This window comes from Cricetulus griseus (assembly GCF_003668045.3).
Source record: "Cricetulus griseus strain 17A/GY chromosome 1 unlocalized genomic scaffold, alternate assembly CriGri-PICRH-1.0 chr1_0, whole genome shotgun sequence".
In the NCBI taxonomy this organism is placed as follows: Eukaryota; Metazoa; Chordata; class Mammalia; order Rodentia; family Cricetidae; genus Cricetulus; species Cricetulus griseus.
The window spans coordinates 24,184,264-24,209,521 of record NW_023276806.1 but is presented as its reverse complement, the minus strand read 5'-3'; the positions used below and the strand labels follow the sequence as shown (position 1 = coordinate 24,209,521).

Sequence of the window (25,258 nt, the reverse complement as noted above, 5' to 3'; positions counted from 1 at the left end):
TCTGTGGCTCAGGCTGGCCTTGAAGTTACTAGGCAACCTTTGTGAGCCTCCTACATCTCCTCCTCGTGCTGGGATCACAGGCAGCCTGCCACCATGCTGGGACTTTGAGGTGCTTGCTAGAGACTGAAGCCAGGGCCTGTGGCATGTGAGACCAGCACTGAGCAAGCTACACAGCCCTGTTGTTTTGTTTTGTTTGTTTGTTTTCATTATTCCTGACCATGTTAGTCCCAGGTAACATCAGCAGCAAACAAGCACAAAACACTGGCAAGCAGTGATCAGAAGTTTCTGCACCACACAGTGCAGAGGAGTCACCTGAGCGGCCTTGAAGGGCCAGCTCCTTGTCTTGCTCTGCTCTGTTCTGCCCGTGTGCATCTGACCATTAAACCCACACCACAGCTGCTGCTCAGAAACAGGAGCAGAAGCCAGAACCTTCTGAGAGCCATCACCTTTCCCTTCAAGAAAGAAACCCTCAGAAAGTGTAGCCTGAGTCTCCACAGCCAGATCTGTGTGGCTGGCCAGCCCTGGCAACAAAGGAGGCTAGAAATTCAATAGCTTTGTTTTGTAGCCTTCATGGTGCAAGAGGTCATGGTAAAGTGTGCCACACATGTATTGAGTAGCCTGATTTATGTAGGACATTCACACATGACCTACATAATCACTCTGCCCAATCACGCCGATCAGATTAACCCACAAGTCTCTGGTCTTGCCAAGAGAGCCCACCAGATCTACTCCTTCCCTTTTGGCTTCATAGCTGTTTTCTTCAGCCAACTTGATTTTTCTATTGTTCCACTCTGTTCCTTTCAAGACTTCCATTCAAGCTGGGTGTGCTCTACCATACCCAGACCTGGTGTAGCCAGGATGCCAGCATTCTGCAGCTGAAGGTGTGTTTGTGTTAGACTTGACTACACACAACAGGTTAATGCCAGAACTAGACCTTAGCCACAGGGAAGTTTCCTTTTCTTCCCCCCAAACAGTCTGGGTTAAGGGCTAGGATGACTAGAATGTTCAGTGCCTTGGGTTCCTTGCATGTTGTCCTGCAGTCTTCCTGCAGTTTTCTGGTCATTCAACCTCCCTGGCAAAGTAACACGTACAACTTCCTGCTTGGCATTACAGTTCTGTATTCTGTCCACTAGATGGCAACATGGACACATTAAAGTCGACGGGCGCAATGCTGCTTTTAAAAGCTCACAAAACCAGAGTTAGCAAAGGTCTCAGAAGGAACCTGAACTCCACCTCCCAGCATGCATTAGTCAGCATGTGACTTCTGCACAAAGATCTGAAGTCTGTCTTCTGGAGGAATCTGGAGGACTGTGTGGACCGCCATTCTGAAGTAAGATTTTCTAATAGTTTTTAGCAAAACTGTGGGGAATGAGAGGTATAACGTTTGCTGCCTTGTTCTTCATATAGCCTTTTAGAATAGGATAACTCCTTAAGGGGGTCAGAAATTCTCCCATATTTTTTTCGAGTTTGAAAATAGCCAAAAGAAGAGATCTTTTCCAGTGTCTGTCCTAAGTAAACTTTGGCTCGTGAAAATATTTGGAATTTCTGAAAGTGCTTGAGCCTCTCCTAATAAAAAGAAATGCAGAGTTTGACTACAGTCTTTAGAGTAGGAAAGCCACCGTGGCTCGGAGTTACTTTACAATTTCTGCACATGTTGCACTGATTGACAGCCCCCCCCATCCCCCCACCCCCACGGCCGAATCGAAGTTGCTTTGGGAATTCTGTGTATCTAACCTCGGGGCTGTGACCCCTAAATCATCAAGCTCCAGAATAGTCAGGACGCCAGCTGGAGGGAGCTTTGGAAGCCAACAGAAAGGAAGTTTTGTACCCTGGTCACCCTAGGGGCCTGAAGATGCTTAAGGAAGCCTGTGGCAGATGCCCTCGCCGGTTCTCAACCCGTGGGTCATAACCCCTGTAGACAGGGGTCACAGATCAGATGTTTACATTATGATTCATAACAGCAGCAAAATTACAGTTATGAAGTAGCAAGGAGATGATGTTATGGTTGGGGGTCACCATAACACGAGGAACTGTACGAAAGGGAAGCAGCATTGGAAAGGGCGAGGACCACTGCTTCAGAGGGTGAATGCCCAGCACCACTGTGAAGACACAGGATAGAAAGTTCCTTATCCTGTGGTCAGCGTCTGGGGAAAGAGCCTTTTCTAAAGGCACAAGGAGTTGACTTTCTCTCAACTCCTACCGCACTCAAAGTGAACTTTATTCTCTGTGTGTCAGTAAAAGCATACTGCACCCGAAGAGAGAGGCCCAGTCAAAACTGCTTTTCTGTTGTCCTACATGTGAAGGGGTTTGGAGCACAGCCTGGTGGGTTGTTGGTTGGTGCCAGAAGCTCCTCTTAGAATGTGACTGGGACTGCGTCAGGCTGGTCTCAAGAGAAAGGTTCTAATAGGAACCCAAGAGGCATGGCTTTTATTAGGGGAGACACTGTCGGGAGAGGAAATGAGAAGGAACCAGGTGAGGATGGGCGAGGCTTCCGCGCCTGGAGGACGGGAGGAAAAAGTGAAGTAGACTTGGGTGGAAACATCCTGAGTATGGGCTGCACAGTGGAGGCGATCCTTGGTGAGGGGGGGCGGGGATGCCTGGGGAGGCTACACACAAGGTCTATATATCCATCCATCCATGGCCGTCTGCCCCAGAGTGGGAATGGGGAACAAAGGAGTCCCAGTGTTAATTACTGGAGGATGAAAGGTTCACAGCAATGGACACCTAAATCCTGCTGGGGGCGGGAGAACAATGCCGCCTTCTCTTGAACCTGCCTTTGGAAGGCATTGCATTGATACCATAGCTCTGAAACCCTGGTGAAAACACAGCCTCTGGCTTCAGCCCCACGGCCGGCCGTCTGTCATCTGGAAGCACTCCCCACCCACCCTGTCCCCATCCCTTTTAGACAACTGCAGCCATGCCCTGCTCCTGCTGCCTCACAGCCGGCCCAGCCCTGTTCTGGCAGGGATAAACCCTAAAATATAAATCTGAACTCCCCGATGCTTTCCCTAACTGCCTACGACGTGCCAGTTGTGAACAAGAGTAACTCGCACTTTCACCTGTGGAGTCAGGAGCAAATGCGGAGGCCTGGAAAGAAGTAAGGGTACATAGGGAATGAGGGGTCAGGGGACATCGCTAGGGGAGGGGCAACAGCAGAAACAAAAACACCTAAGAACTTTGCCTAGCCCAAGAGAGCAGGCAAGGGCAAAAGAAAGGACAGGTTGGGGGAGTTGAGGGGGGGGGCTGGAGAGATGGCTCAGCAGTTAGGAGCATTGGCTGCTCTTTCAAAGGACCTGGGTTCCATTCCCAGCACCCACATGGCAGCTCACACCTGTCTGTAACCCCAGTTCCTAGGGATCTGACACCCTCACACAGACTTACATGCAGACAGAACACAAACGCAAATAAAATAAAAATAAGTAAAACATTTAAAAAAAAAAAAAAAAAAGGACAAAGTACAAGCCCTGAAGCCAAGGCTGGCCCCCAGACACTCTTTTGGAGGATGGTTGAGCAGAGGGAATTTTCCCTCCTGCTTTTCCCTGTTTGGTGGCTGCAGCAAACAGAACTCTTCAAATCAGTCTTCCCTTCTCTGTGGCCTGGCCACTGGGTTTCTGGCTCAATGAAAAAGAAGTGGGCATTGCTGGGGCCTTCCTGCCTGCATGGAAAAGCGAGGCCTCGGACAGACTTGGCCTTTTCTTGTGCTCATTTTCTATTTTATTTTATTTTTATTTTTTAACTACTGCAAACATCTCCCTGTCTTGAGCCAAAGCAACCGATTTATGAGTTGTCCTGAGGTCAGAGGTTCATAAGAAGGGCAGCCCCGGGGTCATTTGACTTCCCTTCCCCATACCCTGTTCACTGTTACCCACCCCCCCTCCCTGAGATGAGCTTCCAAGTCTTGACTGAGTGCAGAACTTCCACAGTGTCAGGGGTTCTCAACCCTCCTGTTTAGAAAGCTTTGATTACAGGCTGCCCAGGCTAGTTGTATGTTAACTTGACACAGCTACTTGTCTGCAGAGAGAGACCCTCAATAAGATCCACCTGTAAGGCATTTTCTTAATTAGTGATCAATGGGGGAGGGCCCAGTCCTGGGCTGGTGGTCCTGGGTTCTGTAAAAAAGAGCAAAAACAGTAAGGAACAAAGCCAGTAAGCATCACTCCTCCATGGCCCCTGCATCAGCTCCTGCCTCCAGGTTCCTGCCCTGTCTAAGTCCCTGTCCTGACTTCCTTCTTAGCAACATGGAAGCATAAGCCGAATTAACCCTTTCCTCCCGAACTTGTTTTTGGTCATGGCATCTCATCACAGCAATAGAAACCCTGACTCAGACACGTGTTCAAGTATCTCGAAGGCATGCTGAAACTTAAAAAAAAAAAAAAAAAAAAAAAAGTGCTGCAGTGGGGTGGGCTGTCCTCAGAGCACCAGTCAGGAAGTCTGACTTAGTGCCTCTGCGACCTGGAACAGGTCCAGTGTGCTTGACAGGTGACAATAAGACCACTACCATAATTCTGAACCAGATTTGAAGCAAGCTTGCTGTGTGTGTGTGTGTGTGTGTGTGTGTGTGTGTGTGTGTGTGTGTGTGTGTGTTTCGAGACAGGGTTTCTCTGTGTAGCCCTGGCTATCCTGGAACTCACTCTGTAGACCAGGCCGGCCATGAACTCACAGAGATCCGCTTATCCCTGCCTCCCAAGTGCTGGGATTAAAGACATGTGCCACCACCGCCTGGTGCCATCTTGATTTTTATTGGAGTGCACTGAGAGCTGGCCAGTGGCTGCCTCCTAAACCAGGTTAAAGAGACAGTAGCCAACGTGCCAGGCTTTGCTGACTCCCCATGGGAGGCCTTAGATGGGGAGTGGGGGGGAGGGTAGAGGGGGAACCGTGGTTGGTATGTAAGATAAGAAAATAAAATTGAGAGAGAGAAAGAGAGAGAGAGAGAGAGAGAGAGAGAGAGAGAGAGAGAGAGAGAGAGAGAGAGAAACCCCAAGTCTTAGAGTCCTTTTAAGGAGTAAAATCACGAGTAGTTGCAAAGCAGGTTTACAGAAGACAATGGAGCATTAAGTACAGAATAATCTGAAAAACCCAGTAGCCATTATCATGTGGTCACCCTGTGAATTGAGAGGGTTTGTGTGTTCCCAAAAAACAAGTCAAGGTCATGGGCAGGGGCAGGTCAGCTTCCAGACAGAAACTTGTTTTTAATAATACAGCAGAATGGCTTCTGCCTTCAAAATGGAGTGGACATGATCCTCATGCTTTTCTACAAAAGAAAGGGTGGCTACGGTTTGATTTTCCAGCCCTCTGGTCAGTGAATCGTAAGGCCCACCGTGAAATCTTTTCAAGGGACAAGAAAAAACCACAAGGTCTGCCTCTGTGACTCAGCTGAAGTTTACAGACAAGGGAGCAGGTGACTTACAGCAGTAAGGCTTTTATTTTTCAGAGTCCACCCTCTGTGAGGTAGTTACAGGACATAAATGGAGAGCAGAAAGGAGGTTGAGGTATATTTGTTGCCTTTGCTAGCAGTGACCAAATAATAGTGACAAGTGAGTAAAATAATGTCAGGGATAGATGGATGGACGTATGGATGGATGGATGGATGGATGGATGGATGGATGGATGCATGAGCATTTCCTTTGGTCCTTGGTGATCAGAGGGTCTGTGAGGGACACGAGAGGGTAGGCAGAGAGAGGGATCTAGGAAAACAAGTGGCTTTAATCCTGTAATGCTGATTACTGAGGCTCCAGGAAACTGCTGGAAATGGTGTGTGGCTGTGGTTAATGGTTTTCAGAAGAGAAACTGAAAAACAGCCCCAAATAGTGAGGACAGACAAGAACAATGCCATAAAACATAGGCTAGGCAGCGGGGCAGTGAGGATGGGAACTCTCCTCTCTGGTCCCAGCATCAGAGGATGAGAAGGAAGCAAAGGCTGGGCTGCAGCCCAGTGTCATCACTTCAGTGGGCTGTGCTGTGCACTTTGAGCTATGTCCCAGACATCTATCTAGGGAAGCACTCCTGAGCTGAGCACTAAGTGGTGGAACGGGGTGTATAGATGCCCTTTCTCCATGTTCTTAAAAGAGCAAGTTGATGTGTTTGTTCCAGATGTTGCCTGCTGTCTGCACTATTGATTTGCTACAACTTGGGCTATTAAAGGCATGTGTCTTTGGATTGGGCTGCAGGTTCCACCATGGGCCGACTGGAAGGGAAAGTTATTGTCCTGACAGCTGCTGCTCAAGGAATCGGCAGGGCCTCTGCGTTAGTAAGTTCACACCTGCTGTGGTTTACTGTCTGCAGATGTGCAGACTGGCACCAAGGTTATTTCAATCTCATTTACTGTTTTCTGTTCTTCTTCTCTTTTCTTTCTTCTTCCCTTGCTTTGGTTTTCCTCTTATTTTTCTTCCTTCTTTGCTGCTTGGAACTGAACCCAGGACCTCAAGCATGCTAAGCATACACTCCTATCACTGAGCTGTATTCTCAGCCTTTCAATTCTATTTTTATGTTTAATATTATCTGTCTTTTTCAATTTATTAGTATGTGTATGTGGTGTGTGTGTGGTGTGTGTGTGCGTGTGTGTGTGTGTGTGTGTGTGTGTGGTGTGTGTGTATGTGTGTGTGTGTGTGTGTGTGTGTGTGTGTGTGTGTGTGTGTGTTTATAACAGCAGTAACACATGAGCCATGGTGCAAATGTGAAGGTCAGAAGACCCCCTGTGAAATTGGTTCTCTCCTTCTACTTTGATTGGATTGCAGGTATTGAACTCTGGTCTCTAGGTTTGTATGGTTTGTGCTGAATGGCTCTAGCAGGCCTGGGCTTGGCAAACAGGCCCTGGCAGGCTTTGCCCTCCCCCCTTCCCTCCCCCTTGTAAACCATAGATTATATACCTAAAGCTAGTCATCAAGGTCTATTCCCGTATTTGGACACTTTCTTATGCCAGGCTCATTCCTGAGGGCGACCACCAAAATCCATCAATCAAAAGCCCCCTTTGGTTCACCTAATTAAATGCCCAATGGAAATAACCCACCTCATGCTAGCCCATTCTAACACAGACATCTCCTTTTTCTATCTTCTTAAAAATCACACCTGCAAGGTCACCTGCTGCTGCTCTTCTGCCTGAGTCAGAAAGCAGCCACTTTAACTTTTCTTCCCCGCTTAACAAAGGATCTTTCTGTGATAGCAGGTGTTTGGATGTGGTTTGTGCTTAGTCCAGGCAGGGGAGGGAGCTGCTGCTGTGTGGGAGTTTCTTCACACGCCCTTATCTGCTGAGCCATCTTGCCAGCCCATGCATCTTAAGTTCAAGAGAAAAGTTCCCCACAGAGGAGAAGAAAGGAATTCCTTGTGCTTATGTGGCATCTGACAACTTTCAACCCTGAGAATCATATTTCTCTGCCCCAACTCATCTGCACCATAATGGACTTGACTGCAGGATTCTAGAGGGCTCTCTGCAACTGTGTCAGTTCAAGGTTAAGACCCCAGAGTTATCAAACGCTCTAGTCATTTTGTGCCCCGGTGCCTCAGTTTCTCCCTCATTACACCCCTAGCTGGCTGGTAATGCACCAGGAATGAATGCTGAGTGGGATCTGTTGTTTATGAAGCTGCTGCTGCTGCAGCCCTTGGGGCGGGGGGGGGGGGGGGGGATCTTCCCGTTTTTCTCTTATTACATTTTTACCCATTGCTCACAAACGGCACACGGAGGCCCAGTACAAACACTGCCATCCAAGCCCTGAGCCCCAAGTTTGACCCATGGAAAGAGGAAGGAGAGAATGCCTCCACAAAGTTGTTCTCTCACCTTCAAGTGTGCACCAGGCCACAGACCCGCCCGCACCATGTCATATGCTGGCCGGCACAAACACATACAAGATAAATAAATACATGTAAAAAAAAAGAAAAGAAACAAAGCATCACAGAATAGCAACATTATTTCAGAAACAGTGTAGGGGGGGGGTTGGTTGTTTGTTTATTGAAATGGGGTCTCACTATGTAGCCCTGGCTGGCCTAGTACTAAGTGTAGACCTGGCTGACCTCAAACTCAGAGATCCAGGCGCCTCTGCTTCACAAGCGCTGAGATTAAAGGAATGTGCTAATACACAGCTCTGAGTTAGAGTTTGGGGTTTTTAAAAAATGTTTATTTCTTTATGTTTATTTTATGTATCTGAGTGCTTTGCCTACATGTATATATGTATGCCAAGTGCATACCTGGTGCCTGCAGAAGTCAGGAGAGTGTTATCAGGTCCATTGGAACTGGAGATACAGACAATCGTGAGCTGCCATATGGGTGCTGGGAACCAAACCCAGGTCCTCTGGAAGAGCAACCAGCTTCTAATAGCTGAGCCATCTCTCCAGCCTCGAGTTAGCCTTTAAAAAAAAAAAAAAAAAAAAAGCTATGTTATTGGATTTTAAAAAAGACAAAGTCAAATGGAAAATACAGTGTAGACCATGGGGCTCTCATGACTGACAAAAACAATTATGGTGGGGTAAGGGGAAATGAGACTAGAATGATGGAAATTCTATCTATTTTATAGGAAAAAAACAATAAAAATACTATGAAAGGAAGAATATGGCATCCAGTTTTTGAGAGCAGTTTATTCAAGTAAGCAGAGGACAGATTTGTATTTCCTCTCTGGCAGGCTTTTGCAAAAGAAGGAGCCAAAGTCATAGCCACGGACATCAATGAGTCCAAACTCCAGGAGCTGGAAAATTACCCAGGTGAGCAACTTGACTGCAGGTTCAGAATTGGCCCCGTATTAGAAAGCAGAGATACTGAGCATGGGAAGCAAGCTCTAGCTGCCCCAGGCACCTGTCTCTTAGAGTCTAGCCCCTTCATAAAAAGTCTGTGTTCTATGATCTACAGAACGTAGTCTATACAGGCAGAAGCGTGAGGGGGGAAATCTAGGGGACATACTTCAGGTTTTCTATTGCACAACTTGTTGAGGGATTTTGCTCCCAATTGCAAAGTTCTGTGAGAATTAACAGCTGACTGGTTAACTATTAATGACGGCTTCACCGCTGCTCGTGACTCCTCTGGTGCAGCCTTGTCCGGAAGAACATGATACGATCCTCTTGTGTTTGTAGCCCGATTAAAAGCTAACAGGCACAGTGGGAAATGTGTTGGTCTTTCGATTGTTTATCTTTTGCATTTTATCATTACTTTTTGTCTTGCTGGAAGGAAAATGGAGACATTTCATGAAAAAGTGGGACCTACTGTATAGCACAGAAATTTTCATCTTACAATTTTCTTAAATTTTTATCTTAAGTGTGTGGTTGCTTTACTGCCACCAAATGAATGCAATACCCGTAGAGGCCAGAAGAGGGTGATGGAGCCTCGGGAGGTGGCGTTACATGCCGTTGTTAACCACCACGAAGTGCCAAGAATCAAATCCAGATGGTCCAGGAAGGACATCTTTAGAAGGGATTTTTAAAAGATGTATTTTATTCTTTATTTTTGTATGTGTGTGAGCGTGTGTATATGTGAGTGCGTACAGAGGCCAGAAGGAGGTGTAAGATGACCGACCCCTCAGAGCTGGAGTTGCAGGCATCTGTCAGTCACCTAATGTGACAGCTGGCATATGAGCTCCATCCTCTGGTAGAGCAGTGAGTGCTTTTAGCCACTGATCCATGTCTCCAATCTAAGATTTGTGCATTTTCATGACACTCCTGAGATGGCTAAAACACCGGTGATGGCTACGAGTCCTAGGCGAACCACATGGGAATGCTACATTCCTCACACTTCATACCACCAAACAGCCAAATCTTCACGGCTACTTATTTTACAAGTTCTATATGAAACTTGCCTTTTGTTTTATTCTTCAGGTATTCAAACTCGAGTCCTCGATGTCACAAAGAAGAAGCAAATTGATCAGTTTGCCTCAGAAGTTGAAAGAATTGATGTTCTCTTTAATGTTGCTGGGTAATTTAATTTTTTTTTATTTCCCTCGGAGAAAGTTTTCTGATTTTATTAAATGAATGTTGATAGGATAAAAGAGTGATTACTAGACAAAACATGGCATATTTCTTGGGAAGTCAGGCTAGATGTCACACATCACTCAGCAAGCGAGACAGCTATGTCATTGGACGTGAACTTGGGGCCGACAGGCAATTAAAGCTGAGGAAGGGAGTGGACACTGATGCAAAATATGGAAAGCAAGCAAATCAGGGGTTCCTGGCGTTTCCTTTCGTAAATGATCTGCTTGTCCTTCTCCAGGGCTGTATCTGGAGACATAGCTATTGGTCTGTGAGCATCCATTCAGTCTTTGGCAGGAGACAGTGTGTGGTTTCTTGGTACAGGAAGCGAAGTGAGTGACAACCAGAAGTCCTGTAGTACGTGGGAGCCATTCCCTACTACATCTTATATTTAACTATGGAGTCTCAGTCTAGAGGACCAAGTCTGTAAGGACACCATGTTCAGGAAGTGTCCTTGAGGAAGAGTGGCTTGCTAGGGGGCAAGGTTGATTTTAGGGTCCTGTTTATTCTTCCCCCTTTGCGCACTGTGCCAGATGGAAACAGCCGCCATGTTCCTTCACTACACTGATATATGAGGGTTTTGTGCATTGTGCCAGAAGCAAACAGCCACAACATTATTTCTCCACACGATATTTGGAGACACTGCTTTTCCTTCCAGTTTTGATTTCCCTGCAGAACTTTAGCCACCTGAGGGCACTGTCATCTTGGGAACAGGAATCAAATGGAACAGCTGTCCTCATTCGTTTTCTGTTTTTAAAGCACTAGAGTTCCAAAGCCCTTGGTATTGAGATTCTTATGTTTGGCAGCTCCTGCTTTCTTCTTTCCAAAGGATGATTGAAGGTTTTGTTGTTGTTTTGCTTTACTCCTTTTTCTTTCTTTCTTTTTTTTTTTTTTTTTGTGTGTGTGTGTGAGAGAGAGAGAGAGAGAGAGAGAGAGAGAGAGAGAGAGAGAGAGAGAGAGAGAGAGCTCTATGGCATATATGTGGAGGCCAGAAGATAACTTGCAGGAGTCAATTCTCTCCCATTGTGCTTGTTCTGGGAATTGAACTCAAGTCTTTAGACTTGACAGCAAGAGTCATGTCCCCAGCCTATCTTTCTTTTTTATTTAGACAGGGTCTTCCCTTGTAGCTCTGGCTGGCCTGGAGCTCAGTCTGTAGACCAGGTTAGCCTCATACTCATGAAATCCACCTGCCTCTGCTCCAGAGTGCTGAGATTAAAAGGTGTGTGCCATCATGCCCAGTTTCAATTCTTTTTTTAAAAATTACATTTCTGTGTTTTGTGAGTGTGTCTGCATGTGTGGAGGTCACACAAGCAGCTGGCGTTGTTTCTTTCATTCTATTGTGTGGGCCCCAGAGATGCAGCTCCAATCATCGGGTTTGGAGACTGGCACTTCATCCACTGAACTGTCTCATCAGTCGTGAAAAATGATGTGTTCACATAAAAATGTTGGCATGCTTACTAACATAATATGTTAAATTATACTATATTTGAGTTGTATAAAGTCTTAAAAAGGAAAAGGGATAATGGTCTAACTTGTACTTGACAATAAAAGTGATCATTAAATAGATTAGAAAAAGTTAAGGATTTTGTTGCTATTGTTATGTGTTTGTTTCAAGACAGGGGTTCTCCGTGTAACAACCCCGGCTATCCTGGAACTCACTCTGTAGACCAGACTGGCCTTGAACTTAGATAGCCACCTGCCTCTGCCTCCCGAGTGCTAGGGCTAGAGGTATGCACCACCACCACTCGGTTTAGAAAAAGGTTGAATTGCAGGAGTGTGTGTTGTTTTGTTCTTTTAATCCTAGGGTTTCTGCACAGGCATGCGAGCAAATACTTTCCTGGTGAGTCTTTAACATGGTTCCCCCCCCCCCCCCCCCCGTTTAATCACTCTTTCAGTTTTGTCCACCACGGGACCATCCTGGATTGCGAAGAAAAAGACTGGGACTTTTCGATGAATCTCAATGTCCGCAGCATGTTCCTGATGATCAAAGCATTCCTTCCTAAAGTAAGAGGAATGACAGCACAAGCAGGGTGTCAGCCTTCACGCTGTGTGCACAGAGGGTTTGCGTGTGCATTTGAGTGTGATCATGGCTAGCATGTGGACCCGTGTGCGTGGAGCATTTATAGCAAGGCTGTTTATTGAGATTAATCTGTTTAACCTTCTAGTTCTTACATTCAGCAAAAAGCATTTCAGCATGCTAAGCTCCACGCTACACCAAGGAGACCCACCAGTGAACCTAACAAAGTTCATTCTTGAAGAGAGTTCCCATTTTGGAGGGGTGAGAAACTCAGTTGACACGTGATATAAACTGGAACCGTTACGAGTACCTTGGAGACAAAGGAGCTAGGGGAACAGTGAGGCTCTCTTGGACCTCACTGGCAAATTGGGATTCTCAGAAAGAATGAAAGGAAGGGAGGTAGTGTCTGGAGAGATGGACTGGCTTCTTGCTGCAGGAGCCGAGTGGTCCCATGAGGTCAGTGAGATTTCATCATATCAGCTGACTACACAGAGGGCAAGCCCGAGATGGGAGGAAAGAACCGGGGCTCATTCGATGAGCAAGTGATCAGAGTCAATTTATGAAGTCCAGTAGCTCACTAACTCTTCCGGGTCTGAGCACACACTGTCAAGGTGCTTATGACCCCGGGGATTTTTTCCACCACAAAGAATTGTGTGTGTGTTTTTAATTATTTTATTTTAACATTTAATGTATGCGGCTGTTTTAGCTGCATGTTTATCTGTGTACTCCCAGAGGCCAGAAGAAGGCATCAGATCCCCTGGGACTGGAATTACAGGCAGCAGGAGCAACCAGTGCTCTTAATCACTGATCCATCTCTCTAGGCCCTTTCTTTTATTTGAGACACAGTCTCACTGGTGGATATAGACGAGGCTGGCCTCAAACTCACAGATGTCTGCTTGTCTCTGTCTCCCCAGTTCTGGGATTAAAAGAGTACCCCACCATGCCCATTTTGCTTTTCAGACAAATCAGCACATGCCTTTTAGAGTGCAGAACTCTTCTGGGTGCTCTGGAAGGGTGTAAGTGTAACCTTGGCTGGCATGAACTTTTAAAGCAGTAAGTAGTAGCAGACAGTGAATGGGACTGATGAAAAACTGAATCAGCTCAGCTGCAATGAAGATGTTTTTATTTTCCTAAGACACTGTCTCATTACATTGCTCTGACTGTCCTGGAACTCACTATGTAGACCAAACTGGCCTTGAACTCACAGGGATCCACCTGCCTCTGCCTCCCAAGTGCTAGGATTTAATGGCATTTGCCACTGCACGCAGCCTGAAGGTATGCCTTTGAGTACTTGATTAGTGCTTTCAAAGGATCTTTGGTCGGCCCATATAATATTGGACTTGCTGTTCCCTCAAAAGTATGTTTCCAGCCAGGAGGATGGCTCAGAGGTTAAGAGCATTTGCGGCTTTTCCAGAGGCCCTGAGTTCAGTTCCCTGAACAACTCCCTGTGAAAACTGCAGCCTTCTGAGTGCTAGGATTAAAGGGGGCAGGACAGGAGGCATTATGCCTGCTTTATGATCCCCTTTATCATGTACAAAGGCACATTGCAGCCTGGCGTGGTGGCACACAGCTCTAGTCCCAGTACTAAAAGGCAGAGGATCTCTGAGTTCAAGACCAACCTAGTCTACAAAGGGAGTTCCAGGACAGCCAGGGCTATACAGAGAAACCATGTCTCAAAAAAAAAAAAAAAAAAAAAAGCCACATGTAAGTAAAATGTTGCTCTCCCCCCACCCCCACACTGTACTCCTTGGCATGGTTGGTGACGTCAGCCTCCCATGTGCTGTCAGCCCATGCAGCCCAGTGCCTTGCCCTTTGTCCTATACTCTTTGATCTGGACATCATTAGTCCCAAGTATGGACATAAAAGTAAGAAAAATACCACAAGGACGTGGATCATCGTGGCCACCCCAGCTGTAGATCCACCAGTCACAAACTCCTCTCCTAAAACCTGGTAAAGAAGCTCACCCCGTAGAAGAGAGTTTTCTCTCTCTCTGTGTCCTTCACACTGCCTGTCCATTTCAGTTTCTGGAAAGAGCCATGTTTAATTAATCTTCATTGTGTCACAGACATGCCAGACATCCTGTTCTCTGGCTTGTGCTCTGTCCCCGGCAGCTGTCTGAACTCTCTGCCACTGTCCCCTCTGCACTGCCTTTGCTCTCTTTTCCATGCCCTCCATCTGACAAGTGACTTCACTCAGAAACTGGTACCCAACACGGGAAGTTCTCTCAACTTCTTGTTTCTTCTCCAGAAGCATCCATGGGTGCCCGTACCTTTGTCTGTGTCTGGAAACGTGTATCTGAATAGTGGTCAATAAGATCCAAATTAAAATCCATAGTGGCATTGTTTACTGTCCAGGACTTCAGATTAGGCACAGGGCCCAGCCATCTGCATTTGAAAGTTGTACCAAGTGAGTCCCTGGAGTGTCCTTTGTAGGTACCAAAGACCCTCCTTGTGATGATGCCACACTTTAGTGGGGGGATGGCTGTCCTACTGTGTTGATGCTCCCTCTCAGTGTCACTGCACCATTGGTGCGGTGACAGGGTGACACTCGGGGTACAGAGCAAGCAAGCACTCTCCACCTGTGTCCTGGATCTTAGGCAGCTCAGCTTTTCCCACACTCTCCCAAACCACTGCTTCTGCTTCCTCTGATCTATGCCTGGCACCAGAGTAATCTCTGTGATCCCCAAATTGAAGGTTCTGCTTCTCTTCTGCCTTACATCCTCCATCATTAATGCATGGCTCTCGGGGGTCAAACCCAAGTTCTTCACAGCAGCCTGAGTTCCACAGTGCAGCCTTATTTCTCCCAGGCCTCCATTCCAGCCAGACCCATCCCCTCTCTCAGGCCCCTCGTGGAGACATTATACTTGTGGTACCTCCTCCTTGAAGCACCTTGGTGTTGGTCTTCTAGTTCTATGACTGACACTATAGTTTTAGCCCCTTTCCTCCTCCTCAGTAGCTCAGAGGGGCCTTTCCTGTCCCATCTGCTCCCCAGCCCTCTGCAGGGCTCCACTATTGCTGGGTTCTAGGTATGTCAGCCACTCCAATCAGACTGCTTGTCGGCTGCAGGCAGGGACTATGTCCTTTGTCTTTCAATTTCCCGGGTGTCGCATAGTACCTGACTTTTAACCCTCTTCAATACACTCATGTTGAATAAAGTATTATTTGCCCACATCAGGAACACACTGATTTTTTTTTTCATGCCCTTTTAACTTGGGGTTCATTCTTGGCCTTGCTGATAATGTTGTACCCATAGGAAGTGGTAGCATATCTTAGAAATACCAGTGGGTGTTTAGACATGCCACTAGCTCCCTGCAATGCATGGGCAAAGATTGTGGGTTCACATTGTAAGATTCTTTCATACAGCTTAAAGTTAATAGCTAATAAGATAATTAAATGAAGCCTAACCTAGTAGGGGCTCCTGTCATCCCAGAACTTGTGAGGCTGAAGATTGTGGATTTGGAATTCAAGGCCAGTCTGGGCTAAAGTGAAAGAGACTGTCTTCAAAAAGAAGACAAAAAAAAGGGGGGGGCCTAGTTGGCTAAGAGTCAATGCAAATGTGTCCATGAACTAGTGCTTCAACCTGCAGAATAGAGATGTTTTTACTTTGTCTTGGCAGATGCTTGCTCAGAAATCTGGCAACATTATCAACATGTCTTCTGTGGCCTCGAGCATCAAAGGTACTAGTGGCTTCCTTGGGGTTGAGTTCACACACGCGCGCGCGCGCGCGCGCACACACACACACACACACACACACAGAGTTTCATGAGCTGTGGATTTTAGAACTAAGCATAGACAGAGTCATAAAACTCATATGAAAATTCAGAACAGTTTTTTTAAAAATATGATCTTAAATGTCTTATGTCATCAGGCCTGTTGTTACTGATCGAATTAAATAAAAAAAAATTACTGTCTTTGCCTTTCCTTTTATTCCTTCTATATGCATGGAAGTGAAAATTGAGTTAGGAGAAAAAAAGATTTATCACTGAAGTGATCTAAAATGATATATTGAGTGCAAGCTGAGCTGAATCAAAAAAAAAAAAAAGAATTCACAGTACACAAAGGGACAGAGCCACATTTTCATGTGCTTCTCATTAAAAAGCATCTCAGGAGGCCCCTGGCCTCAAATTCACTAGGCAACCAAGCTGGCTTGAACTCCTCCTTATCATCACACATCTGAAGTGCTGGGTTATAGGTGGGCACCACCAGACTCGGCTTCGGATTCCATATTCTGCAGTGTAGCAGAGGTTGGCAAAACGCACCATCCTTGAGAGGTCCCTGTTGTGAGACATCCCTATGCTTGTGAGGCTGCAGCACAGACAGGGCCCTGAAACGGAGGTCAAGGAAAAGGGCTAGGACTAAATGGAGAGGATGTCACAGCCTGAAATCAATGGGTTTGTGAGTTTAAAATGAAGTCACCGTGGAGACGATATTCTTTTTCTCATAAATATATGATATATACATAATGGAATGTAAGGGAGATGGGCTTTTTGTTTCTTCACTTAGGAAGATCTAGAGAGAGATGAGGGTTTCCTACAGCTGTACTGACGGTGAACAGCAGGTGACTGCTACAAACTACGTGCAGCATCTCAACACCAAGTCTAAGTTGGGATCTACCTATACTGGCAGTATTTTCTGCATTCAGAAACTGTCTCTATCTGCATTACAGGAAAAGACCCAAGGCCGGTCATTCTTCAAAGGGAAAACTGACTTCAATTTTTTTATTATAAATAAATAACAAAAGGAGAGCTGATGAAAATATGAAAAATGGTGATTGGGGCAAACTCACTGTTTCTTTCTAAAGGAAACTGTGTCTCTAATTCCTTCACACCCAGGAGTGGAAAACAGATGCGTGTACAGTGCAACCAAGGCAGCTGTGATTGGTCTCACAAAGTCTGTGGCTGCAGACTTCATCCAGCAGGGCATCAGATGCAACTGTGTATGCCCAGGTGAGTCAGGGAGGGAGGGTGTGAAGCTGGCTTTTCTTACGTTCCATCTGGCACCATAAGCAACATTTCCACCAGCTTGTTTATCATGGGTTCAATTCCTTTTCATCACTGAGAGGCATTTAAACTAAAGGTTTGGCCTAGTTAAGAGAAAAGCACAGCTTTGGATGGACAGAGGCTCTAAGTCACTTGGCAGAAGCCTCAAGATGAAGGATTTAAAATCCAGCATGCATGGGAGAGTTTAGACTCAAATGACTGAGACACAAAACTTGCCAGGACCTGTTGTTTTAAAAGCAGACCATGGTGACCTTATCAGTGGAGAGTCAAAAAATAGAACACACCATGGGACAGCAGAGAAAAAGTCAGGGGAGCCTCATGAAACACAGAGATCTGCCAAAATCCCAAACAACATCAGAATGGCTCCTAAGTCAAAAGGACGCTGTGGCCTGTCTCGTAAGTAAAGCTTACTGGAGACAGTCCCACCTGGATGGTTCATGCATTCTTTCTACAAAGGCAAAGCTGAGAGGTTGCAACAGATCACAAGACACCCAAGGCAAAAATATTTGCTAACATTATGAAAATAGTGTGACTACCCTCCTATGAAGATGCAAGAAAACTGCTTTGCTTTTTAATTGTTTTGTTTTCTGGCTGCCTAGAACTCACTGTGTGAACAGGCTGGTCTGTATCTCATAGGGATCTGCCTGCTTCTGCCTCTTCACTGCTGGGATTGAAGGCATGCATCACTATACCCAGTAAAACCACTTTTCTTAATAATTATGGGTGAGACACAGTTTCCTGGTAACCCAAAATGATCATAGGATACCAAACAGTGCCAGCTGAAACCAAGAAATCTCAGGCCACCATTCATGGGGTAATTTCAGAAAGCTTGAAATAAAACAAATTTCCTAGACTCACTGCTGTTAGAGGAGCAGTTTTGATGCACCATGTGTTGACAAGCACTGGAGAGCAGAAGCTCTTTCAAAACAGAAATTGCTGCTTTGTATAAAGGGCAGATTGTTAGGTTTAGTGGCAGGAGTATCTTGGCAGACAAGAGCCAAGGAATGCCACAGAGATCAAACCATGCAACAGATCTCATGCAAGAGATTTATTGTTGTGGGGGCAAGAGAGAGACGAGACAGAGACAGACAGACAGACAGACAGACAGACAGACAGACAGACAGACAGACAGACAGAGGGAGAGAGTGGCCTGGGATGATGGGGACTTTTAAAGAGTATGAGTTTGAATTTGGTGACTGGTAATGACATGGCTACTGGTGCAGAGTCGCTGAAGGCATCTGGGAGAGTGCCTGGTATCTAACACAGTTAAGGAAATGGGCAAGAGGAGGAGGTTACTACAAAATGAAACGCAGCAAAGATCTTTTTGATACAGCTGCTCCCACCCATTACTGCCATAAGAGAAATCTTAAAGCCAAGGAATTTAAACCCTGAAAGAAGGTGTTGTGTGTCCAGGACTAGGGTTTTCAACAGTCAGAGCAGCGGTGGTCCACCTGACGGGCATGCCAGAATCGAGGGATGTTTGGTAGGATGATGTGTGTCGTTTGGGAAGTCCCGGAGGAGATTCTATTCGGTTGGGAATCACAGGAGTACGCAGGAGAAACAATTAAATACCCTTCATGTCTGAGCTGCAGAGATTGAGACGTCTGCGTCATTTTGTGGGGGTGGAAGTGAAGCCACAGTAATACGAAAAAGGACACCCTCACCTTTCATACCTGACTACCCCTGATCTTGGTGGCATTGGCCATCAGGAAAAAAAAATGTCAAAAGATCGCAAAAGTGTGGTTGCTTCCACAGCTAGAATTTTCATGGGACCTGGAAAATCTGTTAGTAAACTCTGGAACAAGGAAGTCACTGTGATTCACGGAGGCCGTCCCAGAAGCAAAGGAGAAGTGTGTGTGGGTTAGTGCCAACAGTTGTGTGTCACCTCATTGCAGCCACACGTGTAGACATGGCACGACAGACACCAGTGAAGGGGGATTAATCTGAGGACATGGGCTTGCACTAGTTTTCATTTCCTATTTCTCAGCGATGGCCACATGTAAAAGAGGACACCCGCTCGGCATTTACAGCTGTAGGGTCTTGAGGGCTGTTGTGGATAGTAAATAGTAAACATTGGTTGGTAAAAGGTTGCACTTTAAGGAGACTATTCTCAAGAAAATGAGGAAGATTTAGTAAGTTGGTCAAGCGGAATGTCTCTTCTGCCATTATGTGGAGATTCAACTGTTGTGGATGGGGTGGGTGACCCAGCTGAGGAGAGAGTGCTGCCTGTGTATAGTAGGGTGTGACTGAGGACCTGAGGACACAGTTCTACACGGGAATCAGGGTCTGATGTGGAAGGTTCTCCATCTCTCCAGGTGGTCTAGAGATAAAGTAGAGAGGATGCCTTAAAGTTTTTACACCCCTAGGAAGAACAGCAGAGTACTGACATTGATATTCTGAAAATTAAACAACAACAACAACAAAAAAAACCCATCAGTGTTCCACAGAGAGTTCAGGGAAAAAGTCCAGACTGCTGTACAGTTGTGGGTACAAAGTGGGTTTTATTTATTCATTCGTTCGTTTGTTCATTTGTTCATGTATTATGTATGTATGTATGTATGTATGTATGTATGTATACAGGGTTCTACTTCATGTATGCCTGCACACCAGAAGAGGGCACCAGATCTCATTATAGATGGTTGTGAGCCACTATGTAGGTGCTGGGAATTGAACTCAGGGCCCTAGAAGAGCAGCCAGTGCTCTTAAACTCTGAGTCATCTCTCCACCCCCAACTAAGTGGTTTTTAAATATCTAATCCTTCTTATTTTTCCATTTTAAGAAAAACCAATTACATTTGCATTAGAACTTTGAACAATAGTTAAAAATGCATGTTTGAAACCAGTGAAAGCATGCCAATAGGCTATGGCCACTATGAAGCTGAGCCCGGGATCCTGCTGGTGAACATTCACAGCAGAAAAGAATGGTTTGAAATCATTAAGGCAAACTGGTGCAACTCACATTTGCTGGTTTCTGCTTCTCAAGACTCCTGTGGGGACTAGCCGAGATAACACGTTAAAGTACTTACAAATCTAAACTCCTCAAGTAAACACAGCATGACTGTGTGTCACTGAGAATGCCTGTCAACCTCTCCAGGGCCCCAGCCTAGTGTCTCAGATGATCACTGTGTGTTTAGAAAGCATTTTGAGTCATTACAAAAGTTATAGCCCTTAGTGGTCACACAGGTAGAGTTCACAGTGTCCCTTAGGTGGAAGGACAAAGATTTCGCTGCTTGCTTCGAATGTGGAAAAGAAGTTTAAGGTTTAATTCCCTTTTCAATTGAAGTAACCACAGTGGCTGTCTCCTTTGGCTTTAGGAACAGTTGATACCCCGTCTCTGCAAGAAAGAATTCAAGCCAGAGATGATCCCAAAGAGGTATATATATATCTAGCAGTCCAAATGTTTTCAAGCCTTTGGCTAAAGTTTTTTTTTTTTTTTTTTTTTAATGAAATGCCCTGTTCTTTATCTAGAGTAGATAGATTCATAGAAACAGGAAGTACAGCCATGGCTGCCACACCTGAGAGAGGGCAAATTTACTGCTTAATAGATGGAGATGTTCATTTTTGCAAGATGAAAAGAGAGATGGAGCCTGGTGCTCATGGCACTAGGTGTGCATGTACTTACTACCCCGGAGCTGTGTGCTTGAAATGCCTGGGATGGGCAATTTGACGGTCAGCTTTGTTGTTATTCTGAGATAAAGTATCATCTTATGCATCCCAGATTGGCTGTCACTTATGTCCCTCTTCCCTCAGCTCCCTGTGCTGTGTTACAATCTTACACCAGCACTGACCTCAATGGACATTCCTAGTGGCTTTCTGTTTGTGTTTGTTTTGTTGTTTGGAATTTTTTGTTTTGTTTTGTTTTCTGAGGCAGGGTTTCTCTGTGTAGCCCTGGCTGTCCTAGAACTCATTCTAGCCTCAAACTCACGGAGATCCACCTGCTTTCTGCCCCCAAGTGCTGGGACTAAAGGCATTGCACCACCACACCCAGCCCTAGTGGTGTTCTTACCTATCACAGTGTCTGTAGATTTCAGTGTCTCGTGATTAGTTTGGGTAACATGGGTGGCAAATTCACAGCAACCTCAGCTATGGCCCTAGTCCCTCTGTAGATTCCTTGATGGTGTTACAGGGGCACACGCATGCCAGCCATATCTCTTATCGGGAACTGTTTCTGGCCACAGGCTCTGCAAGCTTTCCTAAACAGACAGAAGACGGGAAGATTTGCATCTGCAGAAGAGGTGGCCCTGCTCTGTGTGTACTTGGCCTCGGATGAAGTAAGCGCTGCTCTTCCTGTTTGTTACTCTGCCGCACTGGGCTACCATTGCTCATCCTCATCCCATGTTTCCCAGTCTGTGGTATATATTGCTAAAGTGCTTCATTTACACGACAGGAATAAGTTCTGATTTCATTTCGTCAAAGAAAAGCCACTTACCTGTGACAGCGGCTCTTCCTCGTTCAGCTTGCCATGACTCAGCGTCATATCACAGATGAAAAAAAAAAAAAAAAAAAAACAGGAAAAATTTTAAAGTGCATCACTCTCTGAGATATTTGCTCTTTAAAATTACAGTTGTGGACACGCTGATTAAATATAAAAACCTCCTGGGCTAGCCAGATGAGTTATGGGTAAAGACCCTTGCTGCCAAGCCTGGTGACCTATGTTCCACCCCTGTCACCCGCATGGTGAATGGAGACAACAGACTCCCAAAAGTTGTTTTCTGACCTTCACTGGCATGTCATGCATTCACACACATAATAAATACACACACATAGTAAATAAAATGTAATTAAATATCCTCTTGATTGTGAGAGTTGAAGGGGCTTATGAGCAGGTTTGGAGTAGAGTTAGTACATGCTGTTTTAGTTTACTAGTGGCCTGATTGGGAGGGTTCCATGAGTTTTTCCTGTTCTCGTTTGTCATTGTGTATAGTGTTATTCTTTTGTTTAAAAAGAAGAAAAGAGAAATTGCTGAGACAGACATATTGACTATAAGTTTATTATAAGGCCCGGTAGAATGAGGAGACTAAGAAGAGGAACAGGGTAATGGCTGGCCGCCATGGCCGGTCGCCATAGAGAGACAGAGGGAGCGCACAGAGCGGGGACAGAGGAACAGAGGAACAGAGCGGGACAGAGAAACAGAGAGACAGGAGACAGGAGACAGAGAGAGAGAGAGAGAGAGAGAGAGAGAGAGAGAGAGAGAGAGAGAGACAGGGGGAGAGAGAGCGTAAAGGTGCAGGGGCCTATCTTTTAAAGGGGTCCTCTGCACCTGCGTGCAGACTTCTTTCCCATGGAACCTTGGGCTGACCAGGGTATTGCCTGAGTGGATTCCACCAGGTAACAGGAGCAGGCCAGCATAATGCCTGAACCTTTCATATAGAAATGCCTAATTCTGTCTCTTTTGACTTTACGCTTGTTTAATAACTGATTTCCTCCCCAGTGACTAGTGTGCATGGCTGATAAAGCAAAGACTGTTACAAGGTGCAGAGCATAAAAGCATCCTCTTCTGTTTGGAACCCACAATAGACAGAATAACAATCTCACTGATGTTTAACGTGGTGAACCACTGAGTTTTTACTGGGGTTTCTAACAGGAGTGTGTGTTTGGGGATAATTGCAGGGCAGGGATGACTTAGAAAGAGCCATATCACTGAAAAGCCTGCCTTAGAGTGTGCGAGAGCACTGGCGCCTGGCAGACCCCTCCTCCAGCAGTGTCTGAGGGAGGGCAGGTGGGAGCCTTTGAGAGTCAAGTGCTTTAACTTCCCCGGGTGTGTGAAGTTTGTGTTCCTCCAGGGTCCCCAGAGCCTCCGCCCCCCCCCACCCCCCACAGGGACTGTTTCATTTCTTTTGGTGGGGAGATGATGGACCTTACCTATAAGTTCCTCTTCACAATGACTTGATGCCACCCAGAGAGTAGGCGACTGTGACAGACAGAATGATTTAGTTTCCGCTCCTCAAGACGGTTGGCAGCAGTTCCTAGAAGCTGCGGAATTGCTGGGTAAATTAGCACCGAAGCAATCAAGCACTTTATCACTTTTCATGTGTTTATTTTGAAAAGTACTTTCTTGGGCTGGAGAAATAAGAGAACTGGCTGCTCTGAGTTCAATTCCCAGCGCCCATATGGTGGCTCACAACCATCTGCATGCCAGAGCACTGTATATATAATAAATAAATAAATCTTTAAAAAAAGAAACTTAAAAAAAAAGTACTTTCTCCTGCCTCTTCCGACAACTTCAGATGCGTGTCAAACTAAGGAGACAGACATGAGGGCTGTTTATCATCCATTTTGAGTGAGTAAGTTTCTTTTATTTTTTAATTCTTTGACAATTTAATACACCTATATAATGTATCTTGGCCATATTTATCTCCTATTACTCTCTTTCCCCCATCACTCCTTTTGAGCCCTGTGTTCTCAGCAAGTGGCTCTTCCCACTTTATTTTTTATGACTCACTGAGTGTACTTAGGGTTGCTTTCGGAGCATGGGTGTGGGATTATTTCCGTGTATATGGACTACCAGTGGCTGCCTCACTGAGGAATATGGACGCCTTTTCCCCAAGCAGCCATGAACTGCTGATAGCTCTTTTGCTAAGAGAGGGGGTTTATGAGCCCCTCCCTCACCAATGATGGAGTGCAGTCCCAGCAGGTAGCCTTGGCTGCTGTGAATCCATGAGTCATGTCCATGTCCAAAAGACAACTTCAGCTTTAGTTCTCTGGGAAATGGAAATGTTTACAAACATAAGCCAATAATAATTTTTAAACCCTTTAGTGTTATACAGAATTGGGCATCTGACTCTATCATGGATATTATTAGACACATTAATGGGTTACAATAATTGTTGCCTACATAAATTTTACAAATATATTTAGTGAGCTTTCATGAATTGATCAATTAATAAGCAACTCTGTTTTCCCCATTGTTAGCATGATCACTTAATGATTGATCCACACCAGAAACATTTATCAGTGGGCTAACAATTAACTAGCTTTGATGGGTTCAGAGTTTCAAAATGAAAAGGTTAGAGCATGTACTGTTTCTGCATGTACCTTCTATCACCTCTCCTTAAGTCTGTGGTTCTGAAGCCAAGCACCTAACAGACCGTGTGCAGAATCGGACACGCTCATCTGCCAAAGGCCATGTGCTCCAGGTCATGCGATGCTCAGCTGTCGCATTTATTATTAATAATAAATTAGCACAAGTGGCAAAGGTTTTGTTATCCCAGTCATGAGAAATGTTCATGAGTCTAGTGTGATTAACTGTTGTGTCTCCTGTGCTTGTCATTGCAGTCTGCCTATGTGACGGGCAACCCTGTCATCATTGATGGAGGCTGGAGCCTGTGACTGCAGGAACTCCTTGCAGAGAAGGCAGGCTCTTCTTACTCACAGAGAAGAATAAAAATCGGACTCAATGATTATCTCTCCTAGGGTGACAGTCATGAAAACAGACCCCTTTAATGATTGTCTGCAAAAGTGGGGATCTTTAAATAGACTCTTATCTCTTCTGAAACGATGGTAAATAAATCAAATAAAATGGATAAATCAAATAGATCAAAAGAGTAGTTTGTAAAATCAGTGTGCCTGCGAACATGCAGAGTGAAGGTGCTGAGAGACATTGTATCTAGTAAGGCTGCGATTCCCCTATTCAGAGGGGCACATTGCTGTGTCCTCACTTGAGAAAAGTAGAAGAGAAGAACCCAGACCTTTTCTGCACTTAGTAAGGCATTTATACCTAACTGGAGAGAACCTTTTGTTATCTAATTACTTCCAGAGCCCTACCTCTGACCAGTATCCCACTGGGGGTTCAGGTTTTAACACAGGAATTTGGGGAGGACACCTTAGTTTATAGCAACAAGTAAAAGTAATATATGAATACAAAGAAAAGAGTTTTTTAAAGGAAAAATACTCATTTCCAGTTTCACTTTGGTTTTCAAAACTGAAATGTTTTTGTAAAGTCCTGCATTGTTGTTGTTTTTTTTTATTTTTATATTGATTATTTTTTAAAGTTAGCTTACAATGCAATCTTTTTTTTTCATTGTTTTGTTTTTTGATACTAACTTAAGCTCTTTACAAAACCATAAATGCACACCACAGGTAAAAAAAAAAAAAGGAGCTGGCCTTAATGACACAGGAGAGCAATTCTGATTCACAACTATATATATATTTTTTGTCTTGCTATGTAAAAGAAAAACGACCAAGTGTTTACCACATATTAAACGCTATTTTCTTAGTCTAGACATTGGCTTATTAAAATCAGCAATTATATCCAATACTGGACTAAGAATATATAATTAATGTGCAATACAGTCAATTTGA

At 45.2% G+C, this 25,258-nt stretch overlaps 3 protein-coding genes across 12 annotated transcripts in view; all 3 read left to right on the top strand.

The window, feature by feature from the left end:
• The window catches only part of Cenpe (centromere protein E), an 82,192-nt gene extending 70,321 nt beyond the window's left edge, over positions 1-11,871 (top strand). For 2 of the 6 annotated variants that reach the window (XR_004771985.1, XR_003481286.2), the window contains 2 exons: positions 1,134-1,330; positions 6,168-6,248. Coding sequence is in view for 1 of the 6 variants with exons in the window: in XM_027395750.2 (XP_027251551.1) it covers positions 1,134-1,261 (128 nt within the window). In the remaining 5 variants the exon portion in view is untranslated. Of the gene's footprint in view, positions 1-1,133; positions 1,332-6,090; positions 6,249-8,609; positions 8,689-9,792; positions 9,890-11,837 lie in introns of those variants that run through there. The other 4 variants (XR_003481289.2, XR_003481288.2, XR_003481287.2 and 1 more) reach the window with 4 other exon arrangements.
• On the top strand, positions 1,195-24,491 carry Bdh2 (3-hydroxybutyrate dehydrogenase 2). 2 transcript variants are annotated; one of them, XM_035451547.1, is made up of 10 exons: positions 1,195-1,330; positions 6,091-6,247; positions 8,610-8,688; positions 9,793-9,889; positions 11,838-11,946; positions 15,575-15,635; positions 16,791-16,904; positions 20,272-20,330; positions 21,136-21,228; positions 24,233-24,491. In XM_035451547.1, exons 2-10 carry the CDS (start codon positions 6,176-6,178, stop codon positions 24,284-24,286), a joined length of 738 nt encoding a protein of 245 aa, XP_035307438.1. In that variant the 5' UTR covers positions 1,195-1,330; positions 6,091-6,175; the 3' UTR covers positions 24,287-24,491. The 2 variants fall into 2 exon arrangements, with proteins under 2 accessions (XP_035307438.1, XP_027251559.1); XM_027395758.2 differs by having other exon boundaries at positions 1,202-1,330; positions 6,168-6,247.
• Slc9b2 (solute carrier family 9 member B2) overlaps positions 24,430-25,258 on the top strand; it is a 45,898-nt gene continuing 45,069 nt past the window's right edge. For all 4 annotated transcript variants that reach the window (XR_004771986.1, XM_035451546.1, XM_027395753.2 and 1 more), the window contains exon 1: positions 24,430-24,457. The gene's annotated coding sequence lies outside the window, so the exon portion shown is untranslated. The remainder of the gene's footprint in view (positions 24,458-25,258) is intronic.

Coding starts and splice junctions, on each gene's coding strand:
- Bdh2 (XM_035451547.1), top strand. CDS start 6,176: ATGGGCCGACTGGAAGGGAAAGTTATTGTCCTGACAGCTGCTGCTCAA. Junction 6,248..8,609: donor TCGGCAGGGCCTCTGCGTTA/GTAAGTTCACAC, acceptor CCTCTCTGGCAG/GCTTTTGCAAAAGAAGGAGC. Junction 9,890..11,837: donor GTTCTCTTTAATGTTGCTGG/GTAATTTAATTT, acceptor TCACTCTTTCAG/TTTTGTCCACCACGGGACCA.